The 20576-nt window shown below is 52.0% G+C and overlaps 1 protein-coding gene across 3 annotated transcripts; it reads right to left on the minus strand.

The window, feature by feature from the left end:
- Positions 1-66: 66 nt before the first annotated feature.
- On the minus strand, positions 67-19879 carry SLC25A42 (solute carrier family 25 member 42). 3 transcript variants are annotated; one of them, XM_040086470.2, is made up of 8 exons: positions 19823-19879; positions 11463-11579; positions 9939-10050; positions 8096-8121; positions 6300-6466; positions 5027-5143; positions 4170-4321; positions 67-3289 (listed from the first exon to the last, which is right to left on the minus strand). In XM_040086470.2, exons 2-8 carry the CDS (start codon positions 11538-11540, stop codon positions 2964-2966), a joined length of 978 nt encoding a protein of 325 aa, XP_039942404.1. In that variant the 5' UTR covers positions 11541-11579; positions 19823-19879; the 3' UTR covers positions 67-2963. The 3 variants fall into 3 exon arrangements, with proteins under 3 accessions (XP_039942404.1, XP_039942406.1, XP_039942405.1); XM_040086472.2 differs by lacking the exon at positions 19823-19879 and adding an exon at positions 17380-17504; XM_040086471.2 differs by lacking the exon at positions 19823-19879 and adding an exon at positions 11818-11916.
- Positions 19880-20576: the final 697 nt, after the last annotated feature.

Below are 20576 nucleotides of genomic sequence, written 5' to 3' on the forward strand. Positions count from 1 at the left end.
AAAGGGGAAGGAAAAGGGGGAAAGAAAGGGGGAAAGAAAAGGGGAAAGAAAAGGGGAAAGGGGAAAGAAAAGGGGGAAAGGGGAAAGAAAAGGGGAAAGAAAGGGAAAAAAGAAGGTGGGAAAAAAGAAGGGGGAAAAAAGAAGGGGGGAAAAAAAGGAAAAAAAAAGGGGGGAAAAAAGGGGGGGGAAAAGGGGAAAAAAAAGGGAGGGGAAAAAGGAAGGGAGGGGAAAAAAGGAAGGAATCAGCCCCTTCAAGGAATAAAGTGAAGACTCCACACCAGACGAGGAGCTCAGGAAACTTCCCCAAATCCAGCCCGCGGCGCCAGAAATTCCTGGAGCACCCGGGCTGTGAGGGGAAAAGGCGGCTGGGCCGCTTGAGAAGGGCTGGAAAGCTGCAGTTTCCACATTTTGGGTGCTTTTTTTTTTTGGACCTGGTTTTCTCGAAGTGCCAGTGCGGGGCTCAAGGTGCAGGAAGAAGCAGGAGGAGGGAGAGGAAAATAAAAAAACCGAACAAACAAACAAACAAAAAGCACAAAATCGGTAGTGATGCTTTAAGGATCCGTGAGGAAGGTGAGTGGGAAATCAAATCTGAGAGGAATAAAATGAAAAATCAGGGAGTTGCAGGAAAGGAAAAAAAAAAAAAAAAAAAAGGGAATAAAGGGAAAAACTCCTGTTTTGAGTTTTTCTTTTCTCAGAGCTCTTCCTGGCCTGCACCCCTCAGGAAAAAGATCTGGAACGTTTCGGGATCCATGCAGGGAAGAAGAGAAGGGAAGGGAAGGGAACGCTCTGTTTCCCCTTTTCCACATTCAAAACAACAACAACAACAACAACAAAAAGGGAAAATAAAATCTTTTTAAACCCACCCAAAGCAGCAACACGCTCTGAGGAACAGAAGCACCAAAACCATCAGAGGCTGAATTCAAAGATCTGCTCCCGGACCAACACCCAGCCTGCAAAATCCACGGGAAGACGGGCTGGAATTCCGCTGGATTGAAATCAGCTGCTAATTAAGGAACAACCTTTCCCGGAATTCCAGCTTTCCCCAGCTCGGAGGGGACAGGAGAGGGGGACGTGAAGACTGCGGGAAGTGCCACGGGAATTCCTCCCTCTGGATCGGGACAGGAGCAGGATAATCGGCTTCTCCATTGGAGAAAAGAAATGGGGGGGCCGAGGGAGGGAAGCAGAGCTGAGCCTTTTCCAGCAGCCCCCCCAAAAACGACACACAACTCGTGGCCATCACCTCCAGAGCCGCCCCAAACCCCGGGGATCGTTAATTCCCAGGTGAATCGGGGAATGCTGGGCTCGGGAGCAGAATTCCTGGGGCTAAATCCCAGTTCCATCCCAGCCCTGGGAATAATCTGTGTGCCAACACTCCAGCGCCGTTCCCACATTCCCTGATTCCTAAGGAAGTATTTGGCATGGGGAGCAGGTTCATGCTCCAAAGAAGTGCAAAGACAAAAAGGGAAGGAGAAGGCTGCTCCTGCCCCCTCGTGCAATTCCTGCCATTCCCACCTGGCTGGGACAGCTAAAATACAGAACCACCAGGAAAGGACAGGACTTAAACTAAATCTTACTCTTTTTTTTTTTTTTTATCTTTTACATTATGGACCCTCTGGAAAGGGATTTTCCCACCTTGGTTTGCGTCATCTGCTCATCAGAGGAGTCCGAAGTCTGCTCCCAGCTCTGGATTTAACACAGGGATGCAGCATCCACCAACCAATCTCCATTTCCCCGAAAACTGATTTGGAAGAGGAGCACGGAGAGGTTCTCGAGCGTTTCTTGTCGAATCCCAGCTGGAAGCGATTGGCACTGTAGGCTCAGCGCTGTGGTGCCCACAAGGATTGAATTCCAAGAGGAACTTTAGGGATAACGCAGCCGAGGGGACGAGTTAATGAAGAGAGGTGACACCACCTACACAGCAGGTACCAAAAAGGACAACCAGGACGTCCAGGAGCTGGGCTCAGCTCCCAGGAACAGCTTTTTTTTTTTTTTTTTGGGAGGGGGGAACAGCACAGCCCAAAAATCCTGGGGAGCAAATCCCAGGCCGCAGCAGGATTTGTCCTCACACGGTGCATAGAGCAGCGGTAATACTGAATAAAACAAAACGGGGTTTTTGAAGGGTGCTCAGCTCCCTCCTCGGCGCTTCCACGCCTGGAAAACGCTGCCTTCTCCAGGGCAGGGCAGCACAGGAGGAAAACACAAACGCGGCTGGAGCGGATCCGGTTTGGGAATCCAGGCACGGCCCTCGCTCGGCGACACCGACAACACGCAGAGGGAAATCCCGGCTAGGAGAGGGCTCGGAGCTGCCCCCCTCCTCTGCTGCCTCCAGTCTTTGGTAATCTCAGAGGGACACCACGAACGAGGCACACGGATGCAGCTCGACCCCAAAACCAAGGGAAATCCACGCAAGAAGGGCAGCATTCCCAGCCAGAGGAAACATGCGGCTTTCGGGACGAGCGCGGTGTCCTGGGCCTGCCCTGCCTGCACAGCCCGCAGGAAGCTGGAACTCCCTACGGACAACGCTGGGATATTGCACTCGGCAGGGAGCCACGGAACTGCCGCTTCCCAGAGCCAGGGGCTCATTCCCGACAGCTCCGAGCCCCCTGTTCCATCATCCACCGCGTCCATCCGCCCACGGAGAGCCAGGTGAGGAGCCAGGAGCAGCACAGGTGGGATGGGGAGGCTCCACTCCTGGGGGCAGAGTCCGTCAGGAGGGCGAGGCAGCTGCTTTGGAGGACTCTGCTCTGCAGGATCGGGATTTTTTCACTTAGGGAACAGTTAGGCTTCCGAATTAAAAACAGGGGGGAAAAAAAAAAAAAAAAAAAAAATCCAGGAACAGGAAAAAGAACCAAAAAAAAAACCCAAAACCAAACCCAAGGAATGGGCGAGTTAGCTCTCAGCTGCAGGAGCACGTGGAGGAGAGGCCAGGGGAAGAATCAATCGCTGTTTCTGCCAAGAAGCCACTACCTCTGCGGGCCGGGGCCCTGCTGCAGCCGGCGGAGCAGGATCTGCGTCAGGTCGAAGGTGGTGAAGCTGATCCCCACGGCGATGGGGCCCTTCACCCAGTTCATGCTGAGCCCTTTGTAGAGCCCCCGGATGAGTCCCTCCTCGCGGGCGATGTCGCGCATGGTGCGCAGGATGGAGCTGTAGGTGTGGCCCAGCACGCCGGCCGTCTGCATGCGGCGCCGCACCACGTCCAGCGGGTACGAGGCCGACTGCCCGATGAGGCCGGCGCACGCCCCGAACAGCAGCCGCTCCGGGGGCGAGGGCTGCGCCTTCCCGCTGTGCTCTGCGGGGAAACACACGGCAAACGCCCGGGGACTCAGGCGGGATCGGGGAAACGGGGCGCACGGAGCGAGGCTTCACTCCTGAGGCTGCGCTCGCCAAGGTTTCGTTCGCCCCGGGTTTTGTTTTCCCAAGGTTTTGGTCCCGAGGTTTTGTTTTCCCTGGTTTTTGCTCCTGAGGTTTTGTTTTCCCCAGGTTTTCTTCCCCAAGTTTTGCTCCCGAGGTTTTGTTTTCCCCAGCTTTTGTTCCCGAGGTTTTGTTTTTCCCCAGGTTTTGTTTCCCAAGTTTTGCTCCTGAGGTTTTGTTTCCCCCAAGTTCTGCTCCCGAGGTTTTGTTTTCCCCAGCTTTTGTTCCCCAAGTTTTGTTCCCGAGGTTTTGTTTTCCCCAGGTTCTTTTCCCCAAGTTTTGCTCCCAAGGTTTTGTTTCCCCCAAGTTCTGCTCCCGAGGTTTTGTTTTCCCCAGGTTTTCTTCCCGAGGTTTTGTTTTCCCCAGGTTTTGTTCCCCAAGTTTTGCTCCCGAGGTTTTGTTTTCCCCAGGTGTTATTCACCAGGTTGAACTCCTACGTTTTGCTCCCCAAGTTTTGCTCCCCAAATTGCACTCACAAGCAAAATCATGAGAAAAGGTCCCCAAATCACTAGAAACGGCCCCGAAATCACTAGAAAAGGCCCCCAAATCACTAGAAAAGGTCCCATAGGACAAACCCCTGAGTGACGTCCCATTCACTGACACGTCACAGGTACAGCTCCCAACTCAGCGCACTCTACACCTGGAAATTCCCCCTTTTCCCTCCACAAGACAGGCACAGCCCTCCCTGCGCAGCCCCGGAGCCCTCGGCGCCCCGCACCCAAACCCGGAGCCGCCCCGGGGCGCTTCCCCCGAGTCACCTGCGTGCACTTTCTTCAGCGTCTCGTAGGTGAAGAAGCTGAGGCCGGCGTAGGGGATGACCCCCAGGATGGTGGGGGTGAAGCCCCTGTACAAGGTCTTCAGCCCTTCCTCCCGGGATATCCGGATGAAGACGTGGACGATGCTGCTGTACCTGGCGTGGGGACACGGGGAGAGCAAGACCTGCGCTGGTCAGCGCCTGCCCTGATGGATCAACCAATTAATCCATCTAATTAACCGAGCTCCGAGCTCATCAGGCAGCTCGGAGGGGATTTCAGCCGGCATCCCGCTGGACTCCTGTCACCTTGGTTTTTCTGAGTTTTTTAAAGCCTTTTGATTGTTCATAAAATGGAGTCAGACCTTTTAGCTACTGTACAATATTAGGAGCAGTTTCTACCTTTTCCCCACGTATGTAACATAAACAAATCCTTCGTTTTTCATTCCCCGCCCTTTGTTTGCATATTTCTAACCTGAAAACAATTGTAACTGACAGCTGGCTTGGCCATTGGGCTGGGAGGTGAAAACTCCAGAAGCCAATCCACAGCCAGACCCACAAATGTATAAAAAGTAAGAAATACACAGTCAGAGGGGCTCTGGGCTTGGCTCAGCCTTGAGCTCGCTCAGAGGAACTCTCTGCTCTGCGAAATCTCTCGTCTCTGTGTGATTGCTTTGCGTGTCCCAGTCACAGATTCCTAAACTGGTCTCCCAGTATCCATCTCCTCCGGGTATGGAATGGCTGCTCACGCACCCGGAGCTTTGTTCCACCAAAGGCTCCCAGCAAGAAACGACCCCAAAAAATGGCAATAAAGCCACGGGACCTTCTTAAAAAAACCCCAAAAGTTGTGCATGAGGCGCTTACATCTCCTTGGGCGTGACGGCCATGCGGGCACGGACCATGTCCAGGGGGTAGGTGACCATGGCAGCCGTGGTGCCAGCCAGGGAGCCGGCAATGAAGCGCGGGAAAGGCGTCAGTGCCCTGGAGTGAGGGGACAGGAGAGGACAAACGTCACCCGCGGCTGCAAATCCCACCTGGCTGCTGGGAACGGCACCGCTCTGCCTGCTGCATTCCCACACCGGGAAACCCACGGGGAGAAGAGGCTCAGGCTGGGCCGGAGCCGGAGCCGGCTGCTTCTCCTGCTCCTTGTTTCGCTTGTTCCATGTCCAGGTCACTCCTTGCCTGGACACGGCAGGGCTGTGTCCTCAGGGAGTGTGCCCTTCCCTCAGCACCTCACCCCATCCCAAAGGGGCTGGCACTCGGAGCTGCTCCTTTGGAGCTTCCTCCCCCCTCACAGCTTCCACCTTGGAGCTTCCCCCTTGGAGCCTCCCCCTCACAGCTTCCATCTTGGAGCTTCTCCCTCAGAGCTTCCATCTTGGAGCTTCCACCTTGGAGCTTCTCCCCCACAGCTCCCACCTCGGAGTTTCCCCCTCAAAGATCCTCCCTTGGAGCTTCTCCCTCGGAATCTCCCCCTCACAGCCCTCCTCCCTGGAGCTTCCCCCTCAGAGTCTCCCTTTGGAGCTTCTCCCTTGGAACCTCCCCCTCGGAGGTTCGCCCTCACAGGTTCCACCTTGGAGCTTCCTCTCCAGAGCTTTCCCTCGGAACCTCCACCTTTCCCCTCGGAGCTTCCAGGTCAAAGCTTCTCCCTCAGAGCTTCCATCCTGGAGCTCCCACCCTCCGGCCTCTGCTCCATCCTGCAGGACCCCAGCAGGATCCCAGCAGGATCCAAGGATCCCAGCAGGATCCCCAGTAGGATCCCAGCAGGATCCCAGCAGGATCCCAGCAGGATCCCAGCAGGATCCAAGGATCCCAGCAGGATCCCAGCAGGATCCCAGCAGGATCCCAGCAGGATCCAAGGATCCCAGCAGGATCCCAGCAGGATCCCAGCAGGACCCCAGCAGGATCCAAGGATCCCAGCAGGATCCCAGCAGGATCCAAGGATTCCAGCAGGATCCCAGCAGGATCCCCAGCAGGATCCAAGGATCCCAGCAGGATCCCAGCAGGATCCCAGCAGGATCCCAGCAGGACCCCAGCAGGATCCCAGCAGGATCCCAGCAGGACCCCAGCAGGACCCCAGCAGGATCCCAGCAGGACCCCAGCAGGATCCCAGCAGGATCCCAGCCCTGCTGCCTCTTACTTTCCCTGGAATCCGTAGTAATCCCCCAGGATCTGCTTGTACTCCTCGTGGGCGCAGAACTGGATGGCGGCGTAGGGGATCACCCGGACCATGGTGGCGGAATTCCCTCTCCAGAGGCTCCAGAAGCCCTCGTTGAGGTAGGTGTGATAAATCAGCCTGTAGGCCTCCTGAGGGGAGAAAGCAGGCCGTGAGCTTCCTGCGGGGAACTGGGAGAGCGGGAATGCCGGGCAAGGAGGGAGCCCACAGCTCAGCCCTCGTGCCCCGAGTTTTATGTTCCGTGTGTTCCAGGTTCTGCGGTGCCCAGGTGCAGCTCTGAGCTCACACCCAGCGTCACTCAGCTCTCTGCACACAAATCCTGCTCCTGACGGACACCAAGGACAACTTTCACCCCAAGAGCACAACCAAGGGCGGCTGGAGGGAGGAACAGGGATGGGACCTCACGGCCTGCGGATGGGACGGGACAATTAAACCCCAACGTGCAAATGGAGCAAAACTGATCAAAGTGTCAGGCCTCGAGACCGGGCAGCCAGTTTGTGTCCTTTTGTGCCCATTTTGTGAACATTTTGTGAACATTTTGTGAACATTTTGGGTCCTTTTGTGTCCTTTTGTGCCCATTTTGTGAACATTTTGGGTCCTTTTGTGTCCTTTTGTGCCCATTTTGTGAACATTTTGGGTCCTTTTGTGTCCTTTTGTGCCCATTTTGTGAACATTTTGGGTCCATTTGTGCCCGTTTTGGGTCCATTTGTGCCCGTTTTGTGTTCTTTTGTGTCCATTCTGTGACCATTTGGGTCCATTTTGTGACCCTTCTGTGACCATTTTGGGTCCATTTTGTGACCATTTTTTGAGCATTTGGGGTCCATTTTGTGTTTACTTTGTGACCATTTTTTGAGCATTTGGGGTCCATTCTGTGTCCATTTGTGACCATTCTGTGACCATTTTGGGTCCATTTTGTGTCCATTCTGGGACCATTTTGGGTCCATTTTGGGTCCATTTTGTGACCATTTTGGGTCCATTTTGTGACCATTTTTTGAGCATTTGGGGTCCATTTTGTGACCATTTTTTGAGCATTTGGGGTCCATTCTGTGTCCATTTTGTGTCCATTTGTGAGCATTCTGTGACCATTTTGGGTCCATTTTTTTGAGCATTTTGTGTCCATTTGTGACCATTTTGGGTCCATTTTTTTGAGCATTTTGTGTCCATTTGTGACCATTTTGTGACCATTCTGTGACCATTTTGGGTCCATTTGTGACCATTCTGGGACCATTTTGGGTCCATTCTGTGACCATTTTGGGTCCATTTTTTTGAGCATTTTGTGTCCATTTGTGACCATTTTGTGACCATTCTGTGACCATTTTGTGACCATTCTGGGTCCACCTTGGGTGTAGCCCTGGCCAGGCTCTTGTCCTGCCCGAGCTGTATCCTTAAACGCCTTTTAATAAATATTTGCTTTATTCTTCAGCTCTGTCCAGTCTCTGTTCCAGGTCAGCCTTCCCAAGGCATAAACACAAAAAAATGTCCCCAAACCACCAGGAAAGGTCCCAAAGCCACTAAAAAATGTCCCAAAACCCAAAGCCCTGAGTGACGTCACATTTATTGTCACATCACAGGCATAACCTGGAGTTTGAATCAATGAACAATCACTGTCCTAATTAATCCTATAATTAACAACACCATTCTCAGTCTTTCCCTCTACGTTTTCATGGAATGCTGCTGACAAATCCCCCAAAATGTGAAATAAAGGGCAGCAAAAGACGAACCAAGCACTTCAGGGCAACAGCAGACAGACATCAACTCACCTTGGCAGAAAATCTTTTTGAAGACACTAAAAATAAAAAACAAAAAAAGGAAGATTAGGGCTTGCAAGACATAAAAATTAATATTTGATCCATGAATCCCTAAATAAGGGATAAATAAACAGGTGTTTTGGCTAAAGGGATAAAAAGAGAAGGAAAAGAAGAGGAAATAGAGATTCTTTGTCTCCTAAATGCTCCCATAATTTAGCACAAAAGTCCATTTTTTCCCCCCCCACTGCCTGTTAGGAAAATTCAGTTTGCATGGAATGAATGAATAAATAAAAACAATTAATTAAAGGGAAAAAGAAACCATCAAAACGGCACCGTTCACTTATTTCTCAGAGCATTTCCATGCCCAGATCCCAGCCTAATTCCAGAATCCAGGCAGGAGAGAGAGAGCGAAGCTCCACGCAAGAGCGGCTCCATCCCAGCACAACTCAAACGAACGCCCTGATCCTTCATTTCCCTCCCCGCCTCGCGTCCACCCGCAGCGACAGCACCTCCTTCCCCGTGGAATCCATCCCAGGCAGGATTTGGGAAGCAGGATTTGTTTGGCAGCTCTGCCAAAGGAAGGAGGGGAGGGGAAAAGCCCCTGGCTGGAAAGCTTTAATGAAACCTGGCTCCAATTAAGGGGCTGCTGCCGCTCCTTCCTCGCTCATCTGAGACCTTGGGAGCCTCTCGAGTGCATCCAACAATTCCATGCAAATCCACTTCTCCCTCCCCCCACTGCTGCTCCTCTGTGTAATTCCGCCCTTTTATTTTGATTTTTTTAAAAAAATTTGTTCAAGGAATAAAACCTCCTCGATAAACAGTGATGATTATCGACGTGGGTTTTGCTCCTTTAAAAAGGTTTTTTTTCTCTCTTCTTTTCCCTCCACATGGAAATTTATTGAATTGTGGGATGGTTTGGGCTGGGAAAGCTCATCCAGTTCCACCCCTCTGCCAGGGACACTTTCCACTATCCCAAGCCCCATTCCTCAGTTTCTAACTCAAGGTATCACTGTGATGATCCAAAGATTTTTCCTTCCTCACAGACAAGGAATAACACCCCCTTAGGGCAGCAAGGGCCTAAAAGAATCCATCAGATCCCACAGAATTGCTCCAGCTGGAACATTTTAATCCCCTCCTCTCCAGCCACTGGGATGGGCCGAAGCACGCAGGGATTTTTAGGAATGTGGCCTGTCCAAATTCCAGGTGATTCCCTGGATCAGCTCTGTGCTTCCCTCTCATCCCTGCTGCTGCTATTTCCACCCTAAAATGAAGCCGGGTGTGTGGTTTTGGTGGGAAAACCCCAAAACTCAGGCAATCCCAGCCTCCCTGATCCATATCCCAGCAATTCCAGAGCTCCCTGCTCTGCCCAGAACCAAAATCATGTGAGTAAAAATCAATTCTAAATTAAACGTCAGCCAGGGATTAGACTGAGCCCAATCCAGTTAATCTGGGACGTCGCCGGATTTAAAATTCTTGGCTTTCCCAAATGTCCACGGAATTAAAGGCCTGTGCTGTTCCCTTTGGGATAATTGGAGGAATTGCACTGCAGCAGATCCCCAAATCCCCAAATCCTGCTAAACACACGGAAATTCTCTATTCCCGCCAGAGGAATTTCGCTTTCTGGTACAATTCAGAGGTGCCAGAGGACACAAATCCAGGGATGCAGCGGCTCCAGCGCTTTCTGCCTCCCACTTTGGGGAGAGCTGACAAAATTTGGGCATCCAACCCTCAGCCCGATTCCCTCTTCCCAGAGTCTCCTCATCTCCTGGAGAAGGAGCTGGATGAGCAGATGTGAAGCTCAAAGGGCTCAAAGTTTTAAAAAAGAAAAAAATTGGGAAAAGCCCACGGGATTCACCTTGGAACATGATTTTTGTCCTGTCCAGAGGAGCCACTGCAGTTTTAGCCACAGCTCCAGCCAGTGCCCCGGACATCAGGGAGTTCAGCACTTTCTTCTTCTCCTGGTTATCCTGGAGGAAAAAAAAAAAAAAAAAGGCATTGGATAATGTGGGAAAAAAAAAAAAATCAATCCCACAAGGAATAACAAGGAATAACATTTCACTTTTTCTGCAGCCTTCACCCCAGAGCCAGGATTTGGGTCAAAGTGTTTCACTAGATTTCCAGCACAGTGAATTCCTGGTTGGATCGTGAAGGCAAAATTCCAAGAATTCCTCTTGCATGTGCTGTTTTCTCCCCGTTATTTCTCCTTCTTCTCCCTCCCCACGATTTAGGCATGGATGGAAGGGAAGTTTCCGGAAGAGAAGCACCCAAGCCCTATTCCCACACCATTCCCGAGCTCCTGAGGATAAACCCAGGCAGTTTCCCCCCTCTGACGGGTGGAATGAGAGGGATTTTGCTCTTGGCATTGCTGCCACAGCTCAGGTTTATAAAATCAGCATTTTTCTCCCACAGAGAGCAACAAAAATGCCAGGAAATCCAAGCCCGTGGAGGTTCTGGAGCGAGAACAAGCCCAGGCTCGATGTGTGAACTTTTGACACTTTGTGGACGAGAGGAGTTAACATTTCCCTGGTTCTCCAGGACCTTTCCCAACCCCAGAGTTAATGTTTAGGACCCAAAACCCCCTGGATCAGCTCAATTCCCCCTCCCACGCCGTGCCCGGGGGCGAGGGCAGCCGGGCAAAGGTGAACTGCAGCCCCGGGACTCGGGCTAAAGCAGAGCAAGGTTCGGCCTCGCCTCCTTTTTCCAGGGATTCCAACGGGCCCAGGAGCAGGGGAAGCCCGTCCCGGCCGCCCTGCGGCAGCTCTGCCCCTCCAGCCTGGCGTGGGAATTGTCCCAGCCTCTTCCCAAGGGGAGGGGAATGTCGGGGGGGGGACACATCCCATGGGTCGCACAAACGCTGCGGCTTTGGGGAGCCCGGGGCTCAAATCCCAGCCTGGCTTGGGTTGGATCCTAAAATCCGTCCCCATCCGTGGGCAGGGACATCTTCCACCGTGCCAGGCCGCTCCAAGACGGCCTTGGACACCTCCAGGGGCAGCCACAGCTTCCCTGGAAATCCCATCCCAGCCTCTCCCACCCTCACAGGGAGGAATTCCTTCCCAGGACCCCATCCAGCCCTCCCCTCTGCAGTGGGAGCCATTCCCTGTGTCCTGCCCCTCCAGCCCTTGTCCAAACTCTCTCTCCACGTTTCTCGTGGCTCCTCCAGGCACTGGAAGGTCACAGTTAGGTCACTCTGGAGCTTTTCCAGGCTGGACAATCCCAGTTTTCCCAGCTTTTCCCCACAGCAGAGCTGTGATCACCCTGGTGCCTCCCCTGGACTCGCTCCGGCAGCTCCACGTCCTGGATGCAGAATTCCAGGTGGGATCTGACCTGAGCAGGGCACAATTCCCTCCCTTTGGAGTCCCAGCCCAGCTGCTGCGCTCACCTCTGCCGGAATCCGGGCCGTGACGGGCTCCACATCCCTCTGGAATTCCGCTGGACCTTGTCTCACACCATTACCCATACCAGTCACACTCCCACGGGGGCAGGAGAGCTACAGCTCCTAAAAGGAACCCAGAAACCAAAGGAAAGACGTCAAAAGTGGGAAATATCCCGGTGATAAAGCACGGGGAAGGGCAGTGACCCACAGCCAGGGCCACTTTCAGCAGGAAAATCCTCTCCCAATTCCCAGGAAAAGGGCATTTCCAGGATCGTGCAGCCTTTAAGGCGTAAATGGATTTTTGGCGGGGGATGTTTTTGTGCCAGATAAAAACTGTGCCACTCACACCCGCCCTTCTCACCCCACAAAGAACTCGGCCACGACAAAACACCAAAATATCCATAATTCCCAGGGAAAAGGAGCAGATCCTGCCCGCTCCCTGCGAGGATTCTGGTGGCTCCTTGGGACCGCTCAGCAACGAGATACTGGAAAAGGAAGGTGGAAATTTAAAACCCTCTGGAAAAGGGGGAAAAAATAGTCCCAGGAATGAGCCCCCAAGGCCAGCCACGAGCAAGTGGAGGTTATTTTTGGGAACAGAGGGCTCCAGTGCCTCACGCGTGCCACAAAGGCCATGCTGGGATCTGATCTGGTGCCTCCCAGGACTCCCTTTCCTCGCAGGGTTTTTGCACAGGTTTTTCCTGCTCTGAGATGTCCCAAACCCGCCCTACAAGGGGAAAGGTCGGCCTGACCTCGGCTGCAGAGTGCGGATGAAGAAATAATTCTGTTTAAACGGAATAATTCGCTCTTTTAGCTCTGACTTCCTGATATTCCTGCCTTTTACACCGCAGCTTTTTCAGCCTGGAATGTTCAGGACTGGGACTGCCACCGTGAAAAGCCTGAGGTGGCCCTGGAGCCGCTCACAGAGGAGATCTGCAAGGACAAAAATCACTTCTCTAATCCACAAAGCTGCTCCGACAGCCCCGCTTGGGAATGTTAAACCTTCCGAGGAATGTTTTATTGGGAAATGAGAATTCCTGAATTCGAGCACTTCTTGCCCCCAGCAGTTCCCTCCCTCCGATGCTTGTGAAACCTCGGGCACAACATTTCGCTTACTTGGGAAGAAAAAAAAACCCAACATTTCCAGCCTCTTTTTCCCCCCTTTTTTAAACAATCTCAGGTACTTTATGCTTGTCAGCACCTTTCAGGCTTGCTGACGTGTTTTTTTTCCCCTCATGAATTAATGCCAGCCCTCGTTTCCCAGGCCTGGCTGGCAGATTTTAAACGCAAAGCGGAGACGGCTCGGCCTCGGCTGAACCCGGGCGTGACCAATTTGGGATGAAGGAGCCTCATCCTCGCTCCAAAACACACCTGGAGGCCTTTAATCATCCCAAAATTAAAAATTAAAAATTAAATCCGCCCCACACCTTCCACCACCTCACGTTGCTCCTTGGGCCCTTCCAGGGACGGGGCGACCACGGCTCCTCTGGGAATTCCATCACCACCAGAATTCCTTCCCACAGCCCCAGATTCCTCCCCAGTATCCCACCCACGTCTCCCTTCTCCGGTTTGAAGCCGTTCCCCCTTCCCCTGGCTCTCCAGGCCTTTGGAAATCGCCTGCCTCCATCTTTTTCTCCACCACCCTCAGGGCCGCAGTTCGGTCACGCCAAAGCTTCTCCCTGCTCCCCAAAACTCTGGGAAAACACAAATGCAGGGATTCCCCATCGCCGAGGGTGTTCTGGGAACTCAGGGAGGGCTAACTCCAGATTTTAACGGGATACAACACCCGACACAACCGGAACAGCACCGCCGGAAAAATCCCCTCACCTCAGGCCAAGCCAACAAAAACTCCCACAGGCATCAGGAGCAAGAGATGCTCCAGAATTATTCTGCGCTTGGAGATCACAGTTAATGATTTCTAACTATTTCTGATTATTTCTGATTATTTCTGATTATTTCTAATGGCCCACAGTCATTTCCTTCCCTTCTCATCCCCCCTTATCTCACAGGCCTGGAAAAAAGGAATTGTAAAATTTCCCTTTTCTTTCGGCCGAAGCGTGAAGGGAATCACAGGTGGAGACGTTATCCCTGCCCTGCCTGGAATAAAGGAATGTAGGTCACAATATCAGATTTATCTCTGCCAAAAATAACCCTCCTTTTCCCCTCCCCAAAAAATAGAAACCGTGCTAAAGGGCTTAGGAAGGCAAAACGCAACTTTCTTTTTAAAATATAACTATTGAGAAAGAGAGGACCGAAAGGAAATCTGCCAAACTGAAGTGATGTTATTAAGGCTGGGCCTTTTTTTTTTTTTTGCAAAAAGATGAAATCCACTCGCTCCACAAGATTCCCTTTCATCCTGTTGAGACACACTCCATTTTTATTTTTAGTGCCCGCTGCCCTGAGCCCACAAACACCTGTTTATACGCTCAATTTTACACACTCGACACGCAGAGGCTCAAATGCAGAACCAGCATTTATTTATTGTTTTTATTCCCTTTTGCTGGCCTCAGAGCTGCATTTTATCTCGGGCTCGGGCTGGATTCTGAGCTCAGGGGGTTATTTTGACCAATAATTCACACTGGAGCCACAGAAAACAAAAACAATCTTAAAATCCAGTCTGAATTTAAAGTTTCGGTGTCAATTTGCAGTGCCTGGCTGTTAAAATCCAGCCATTATTTTACATCTCCATCAACCTGACTCACTTATTAAGTAACCCAGCCAAAGCCTCGTGGAGCAGCTGGGTATTTTCACTAAATCCCTGTATTTTGGATTTCTCCCCACACAGTCACTCCTTGTATTTACAAAGCCAGAAAAAAAAAAATAATAAAAAAACCCCAAGCTGGGGATTAAATGTGTTTTTTTCCTAACTCACTCCCGGGTTATTTTTATAGGAGTTACACAAGCCCGTGTCACACATCTGGACCCTGAACTGCTCAGGGCTGCAGAGCAGAGCATTCATTCCCTGAGGAAAAAAAGAGGGGAAAATCGCTGGAAAAGGAGAATTTGGGAGCCAAGGGTCGATGAGTGACTGACCCTGAGTTTTTACACCGAAATTCAGGAGCATTTATTGAAAGTACAGAGCACTTTCTCCACACTCAGATCCAGAATGAAACTCAGCCATGGATTAAGGATTATTCCCCAAAATGAGAAAATAGGGAAAGTCCCTCTCTGGAACAACTAAAATTATCTTTAAATTATTAATTGCTCAGCAGAAGGCCCAAAGAGTTCCAGGGAGCAGCATCTCGACAAAGAAATAAACACAAACTGGGGGTGGGAATAATTAAAAATGAAGCAAAATTAAAAGGATTGAAAACGGCGCTGAAGGTTTGGGGATTACCCAGCAATTCCATAAACCCAAATTTCAATGTCACGGAAAAGTTCGGCTTTACGACCCGCCTGATATTCCCGTTTTCTGCATTTTCCCAGGGCAGATCAACAGCAGGAAGAAGAGATCTGAAATATGGGGGGGAAAAAGGAGGAATTTGAGGATTTTTCGGGCTTTTCCCAACCCAAACCACCCCAGGGTTCCAGGAATTCCAGGGGGCTGGAGCCAGGCTGGGGTCGGGCTCGGAGGGAACAGCCTCAGCTGGCGCCAGGGGAGGTTCAGGTTGGATTTTTTGGGAAAATTTCTTCACAGAAAAGGTTGGCAGAGCACTCCTGGAGTCCCCGTCCCCGAAAGGATTTCACGGCACTTTGGATGCGGCGCTTGGGGACTTGGATTCGATCCTTTTCCCGCCTGAAAAATTCTGTAATCCCTTAAAAAAAAAGTGAATTTAGACCTGTCCCAAAGCTCTGGGAGCTCTGAAAATTTCTCATCCTCCCGTGCCCAGCAGGGACAGACAAACTGCAAAGCAAACAGCCCCTGTTTGCTTTTCCCCCGGGAAAACCCCAGCAGGAATGAGGGGAAAAACAAAAAAGGCTCGGAGGAGCGCGGGAATGGGAGGCTGGGCCTCGACGGCCACAAAACTCGGTGCATTCCGAAAAAAGTAACCAGGAGGAACTTGGTCTGAGGAGAGAAAGGACGGGGAGGGAAGCCTAAAGGACTTTTTAATGGAATAATTGGGAATTGCAACGAGCAAATCCCACCCCCAGCTCACCGACACAGGCGTGGGGTGAAGCCAGGATTCCACCTCAATTTCCTTAAAATCCCTTTTCCAACTCCGTTTTTTCCCCCTTGATTTGATTATGTCATTAACACCACTAATGGAAGCGCACAGTGAAATCAGGCAGGAACAAAACCCCGCAGGAATTCTCACACCTGCCCCTGGCAGGGGAAGTTGGGTTAAATCCCCTTCGATATTTCGTGTTCATGGAAGGAGATTGCTGCACCCTTGGAGCAAAAACTGCCCGGAAAATCAGGGAAAGTTAGTTCAATTTTTTTTAACTTTAAACTTTTTTAGGTTAGTTCAATTTTTTTTTAAGTTTAAATTTAAAGTCAGTTCAGTTTTTTAAAGTTTAAATTTTTAAGTTAGTTCAATTTTTTTAAGTTTAGCTTTTTAAGTTAGTTCCAATCTTTAATTTTTTTAAGTCAGTTCAATTTTTTTAAAGTTTTAATTTTTAAGGTAGTTCAATTTTTTTAAGTTTAAATTTTTAAGTTAGTTAAATTTTTAAGTTTAATTTTTTTAAAGTTAGTTCAATTTTTTTAAGTTTAAATTTTTAAGGTTAGTTCAATTTTTTTTAAGTTTAGATTTTTTTTAAGTTTAGATTTTTTTAAAGTTAGTTCAAATTTTTTAAGTTTAGATTTTTTTTAATGTTAGTTCAGGGGTTTTTTTTAGGTGCACTTTGCTCTGAAGCACAAATAAAAGCCGCTCCCGCCTCCCTCCCTGGGGCAAACTCCCAATAAAACCGAATAAAAACTTTAATTCCTGGCCGGGTTTTAGAGGTTCTGCCCTCGACCAGGGCTCACTGGGAAATGGTTAAAGGCCGGAGCCGAGCTCCCGGAGACGGCCAATTATTCCGATTATTCCCCGGGAGCTGGGAAGGAGCAGAGGGAATCTTGGCAAGGGAGAACAGAGCTCCGTTCTTCGGGCACAAACAGGAGCAGCTCTTATCTGCAGGCAGCTTTATCTCAGGGAGGGCACAATTCTTCTCTTTTTCCAAGAAAAAAACAACTAAAACCCCCCACACTGCAACCCCTCCCTGAGCTCCAAAAAGTTGGTTCTTTTCTGAGGAAATAGCCTAAAGAAACGGCGGTAAAATACTCTCAAATTTAAAATGTTTATATAAAATATATATCAAATGATATGCAAACGAAACATTTAAATAAAATACTTAAATGTTAAAATACTTAAATGTTAAAATACTTAAACAAAACATTATCAAATTTTATCTAAAGGAAATATAATGAATAAAGTTTATTTACTTTAATATGAAATATAATCAGAAATGTCCCACCGGGCGTAGGGCTGGGTGTCCCCAGAGCCACGCAGGAGGTCCCCAAAGGGACAAATGCCAGCACAGAGGGATTTAAAAAGGGGATTATTTGGAATAGAAGCAGCCCTCAGCCCGCACAACTCTGCCAGGAACTACTTCAGCACATAACGAGCGATTAAAGAACAGCTCTGAACTCCCCCAGCAGTTTAAATCGCCTCTGGAAGGAACAAAACCAAACCAACAACAAAAAGAAAATAACAAAAAAGGAAAAGGAGGAATTCCAGCCTCCCGAGGTGAGGCGGAAGGAGGCAGGAGCGTGCCAAGGAAATGCCATTTCCTCAGGGAAGTTTTCCAGTTTCCCCCTGCCTGGAGCCCTGCCCTCTGCTCCCTGGGCACCAACCCCGGCAGGATCTGCCATCACCCCCGGCTTCAGCTCAGTTTGATTATTCTCTGCGAAATCAGGCCCAGAGCTTCACCCCTGACTGCGCAACGACGGCAAAAAGTGGATTTAAAGCACAGCTAAAGCAAAGAGCTCCTCCAAAGCCTCGTTTACCTGGCGACCTTGGGGGAGCTGTTTGCACTGCAGTTCACCTCTCCACTCAAGGCTGAATCCTTCCCCAAGGATTTCCTCCACCAGGAACCCTCCTGGAAAACCCAGGCAGCACCGTGGAGACTTGCTGTGATTTTCACACCGAAAAAAAAAACCAAGACAAACCTGAATAAATCTCCCACCAAGCAGCAGCAAAGCGACTCAAAATTCAAAATAAAAAAATCACCCCTGGTTCCCTGAGGGTGTTTTATTTTTCCGACAGCAAACCCGTCGGACCTGTCCCAAGCCCATTCGACGCTGGGTTGGGTTGGATGCAACCTCCCGAGGCCGAGCTGGACGCACCAGGAACACCTGGAGCCGAACTCCTGCAGCTCCAGGGCTGCCAAATTCCCTCCTCTGGAGCAGCCAGAGGATTCCTGCTGAAACCCAACACCCAGCACGGCCCCTTCTCAGCACCTGTGCTCCTAAACCAGCACCTGGGGGACACCGAAAGCAATCCAGAGCTCTGGGAAGATGCTCAGAGGGAGCGGGAATTTTTGGAGTTTCAGCCACGGTTGTTTTTAAATCCCTTCACCCACAGGTTGCTGGTGTGATTAAACCAACCCTTTTTGTAGCCTCTCTTTCCCTCAGATGTTTTTTTTCTCCTCTGCTCCAACCTGGAGTCGCTTAAAACCCAGGAAGTTTTCAAAATGCGCCAAAAAAAAAAAAAAAAATCCAGCTAAACCACAGAAAAAAACATGGGAGGAGCGGCCAAACCTCCAGAGGCAGCTCTGCACTAAATGTGATGCAGGAGAAACCCAAAGTGACAGCAGCTTCCAAACTCGCTCCAGATCATCAGCCAGAAGGAAAACATCATCATCAACACACACAAAAAAAGAGGAAAAAAGTAAATCCATCAACGTACACGAAAAAAGGAAAAAAATCCATCAACGCACACAAAAAGATGGAAAAAAAACCCCTCCATCAACACACACAAAAAAAGGAAAAAAATCCATCAACACATACAAAAAAAGGGAAAAAAATCCATCAACGCATACAAAAAAAAGGGGAAAAAAAATCCATCAACACATACAAAAAGAAAGGAAAAAAATTACCCATTAACACACAGGAGACCACAATTCTGACACCTGCAGCCCCGAGGGGAGCCCGGGTTTGAGGGCAGCAGCACCAAGCGCTGGGCTGGAAGAGCCAATTCCACCTTCCCACACGGCTGGGACAGCTCTGACCGACCCCACACGGGCATTTCCAGCATTTCCCACCTGCCTCTGCACGTTACGACCCCAAGCCGAGCCAAGAGGCTCCGTCCGTTCCCACTTTTGAAGGCAAAATTGGGAATTCAGCCCTGCTCTGCCAGGTTTTTGGGGTTCTGCTGAGGTGGGAGAGGCAGGAGAGATCAGTGCTCAACACCTCCTGAGCCCCCTGGGATCTGTCCCTCAGCACAGAAACATCACTTCGCCTGATTTTCAGCTTCTCAGCTGTTCAAATAAACGAGACAAAAATCGCATTTGGCATCTGGAGCCGCGCGTTTGGCTGAGCCCAGCTTGGATGGGGAAGGGGAGCACGGACAGTGGGGATGGAAAGGGACAGGGGAAGGGACAGGCTGGAAAGGGACAGGGACAGGCGGGAAAGGGACAGGGAAAGGGACAGGGACAGGCTGGAAAGGGACAGGGACAGGCTGGAAAGGGACAGGGAAAGGGACAGGGCAGAAAGGTGGCAGGGAAAGGGAAAGGCTGGAAAGGTGGCAGGAAAAGGGACAGGGACAGGGTGGAAAGGTGGCAGGAAAAGGGAAAGGTGGTAGAGGAAGGGACAGGGACACTGGGACAGGCTGGAAAGGTGGCAGAGAAAGGGACAGGGTGGAGAGGTGGCAGGGAAAAGGACAGGGACGGGCTGGAAAGGTGGCAGGAAAAGGGAAAAGGACAGGCTGGAAAGGTGGCAGGGGAAGGAACACTGGGACATGCTGAAAAGGTGGCAGGGCACCGAGAGGGGCTCTGGCAAGGTGGGAGCAGGGCAGGTTGGGGCCGGGAAAGTGTGGAAAAACAGGGGCTGGAAAGGCAGGGCAAACAGGCAGGGAAGACGGCGAGGAAACAGGGAGAACAGGTCGGTATAACAGGCAGGGAAGAGGAGCGGGGAAAACGAGCGGGGCGCGCAGCCCTCACGCAGCCCGGGCAGTGCGGGCCGCAGCCCGGGACCGACACAGCCAAGGCCGGCGCCGCTCCCCCGCGGCTCAGCCCGGGCCCGGATCCCGTCGCTCCCCCGCACCCCGAGGCGGCCGCGACACCCGGGACCGCGCCAGAGCCCCGCGGGCCCGGGGTGACCCCGGCAATGTCACCCGGAGCCTCTCGGCACCGCAGCGCGCGGGGCCGTCCGCGGCTCGGGGGCCAGGCCGAGGCGCTGCGGCCGCGTCAGCGCCGGCGGCGGGGCCGCTCCGGGCCGGTCCCGCACTCACCGGCTCCGCTGCGCGTCCGCCACGGCCGCGTCCGCCGCCGCCAGGCCGCCCCCGCTGCGCCGCGGGAGGCGGGGCCCGCCGTGGGGCGCGGCCAATCACAGCGCGGCGGGGGCAGGACCGTGCGCGGGGAATGGCTGCGCGGAGATGATTGACAGGGGAGGTGACCAATGGGATGAGGGAGAGGGCGGGGTAAGCGGCGAGGGGCGGGGCGCCGGTAGCGGCACGGGGAGGGCGGGGAGCGCTCGGTGCGGGGCGGAGCAGAGCGGAGCGCGGCCGGGACTGCGCGGGGAGCCCCGGGAACCGAACCGGGGATACCGAACAGCCCCGCCGGGGAGCCCCGGGAACCGAACCGGGGATACCGAACAGCCCCGCCGGGGAGCGACAATCCCGCCCGGTTCCACCCTGCAGCACCGGAGCGGGGCGCGGAGATCCCGCCCGATCACACGGCGGATCCCAGCCCGGGGATCCCGCCCGATCACACCGCGGATCCCAGCCCGGGGATCCCGCCCGATCACACCGCGGATCCCAGCCCGGGGATCCCGGCCGATCACACCGCGGATCCCAGCCCGGTGTCCCGCACGGCCCCGGTGTCCTGCGGGCCGCGCCTCTGCCCGGTCCCCGCGGGGCTCAAAGCGCAGGGAATGGAGGTGGGAGCTCAGCTCCCGCAGCTCCCGTTAAAGGGCAAGGAAATTGAACCCCGCGGGGAAGCCGCTCTTTGATTCTCCCCCGGCCTTTGGCGCTGCTTTTCCCCCAT

The sequence above is a fragment of the Hirundo rustica genome, chromosome 26, assembly GCF_015227805.2.
Source record: "Hirundo rustica isolate bHirRus1 chromosome 26, bHirRus1.pri.v3, whole genome shotgun sequence".
Taxonomy (NCBI): domain Eukaryota; kingdom Metazoa; phylum Chordata; class Aves; order Passeriformes; family Hirundinidae; genus Hirundo; species Hirundo rustica.

Coding starts and splice junctions, on each gene's coding strand:
- SLC25A42 (XM_040086470.2), bottom strand. CDS start 11,540: ATGGGTAATGGTGTGAGACAAGGTCCAGCGGAATTCCAGAGGGATGTG. Junction 6,467..8,095: donor CAAAAAGATTTTCTGCCAAG/GTGAGTTGATGT, acceptor TTCTCCCCTCAG/GAGGCCTACAGGCTGATTTA. Junction 5,144..6,299: donor TACTACGGATTCCAGGGAAA/GTAAGAGGCAGC, acceptor CCCTCACTCCAG/GGCACTGACGCCTTTCCCGC.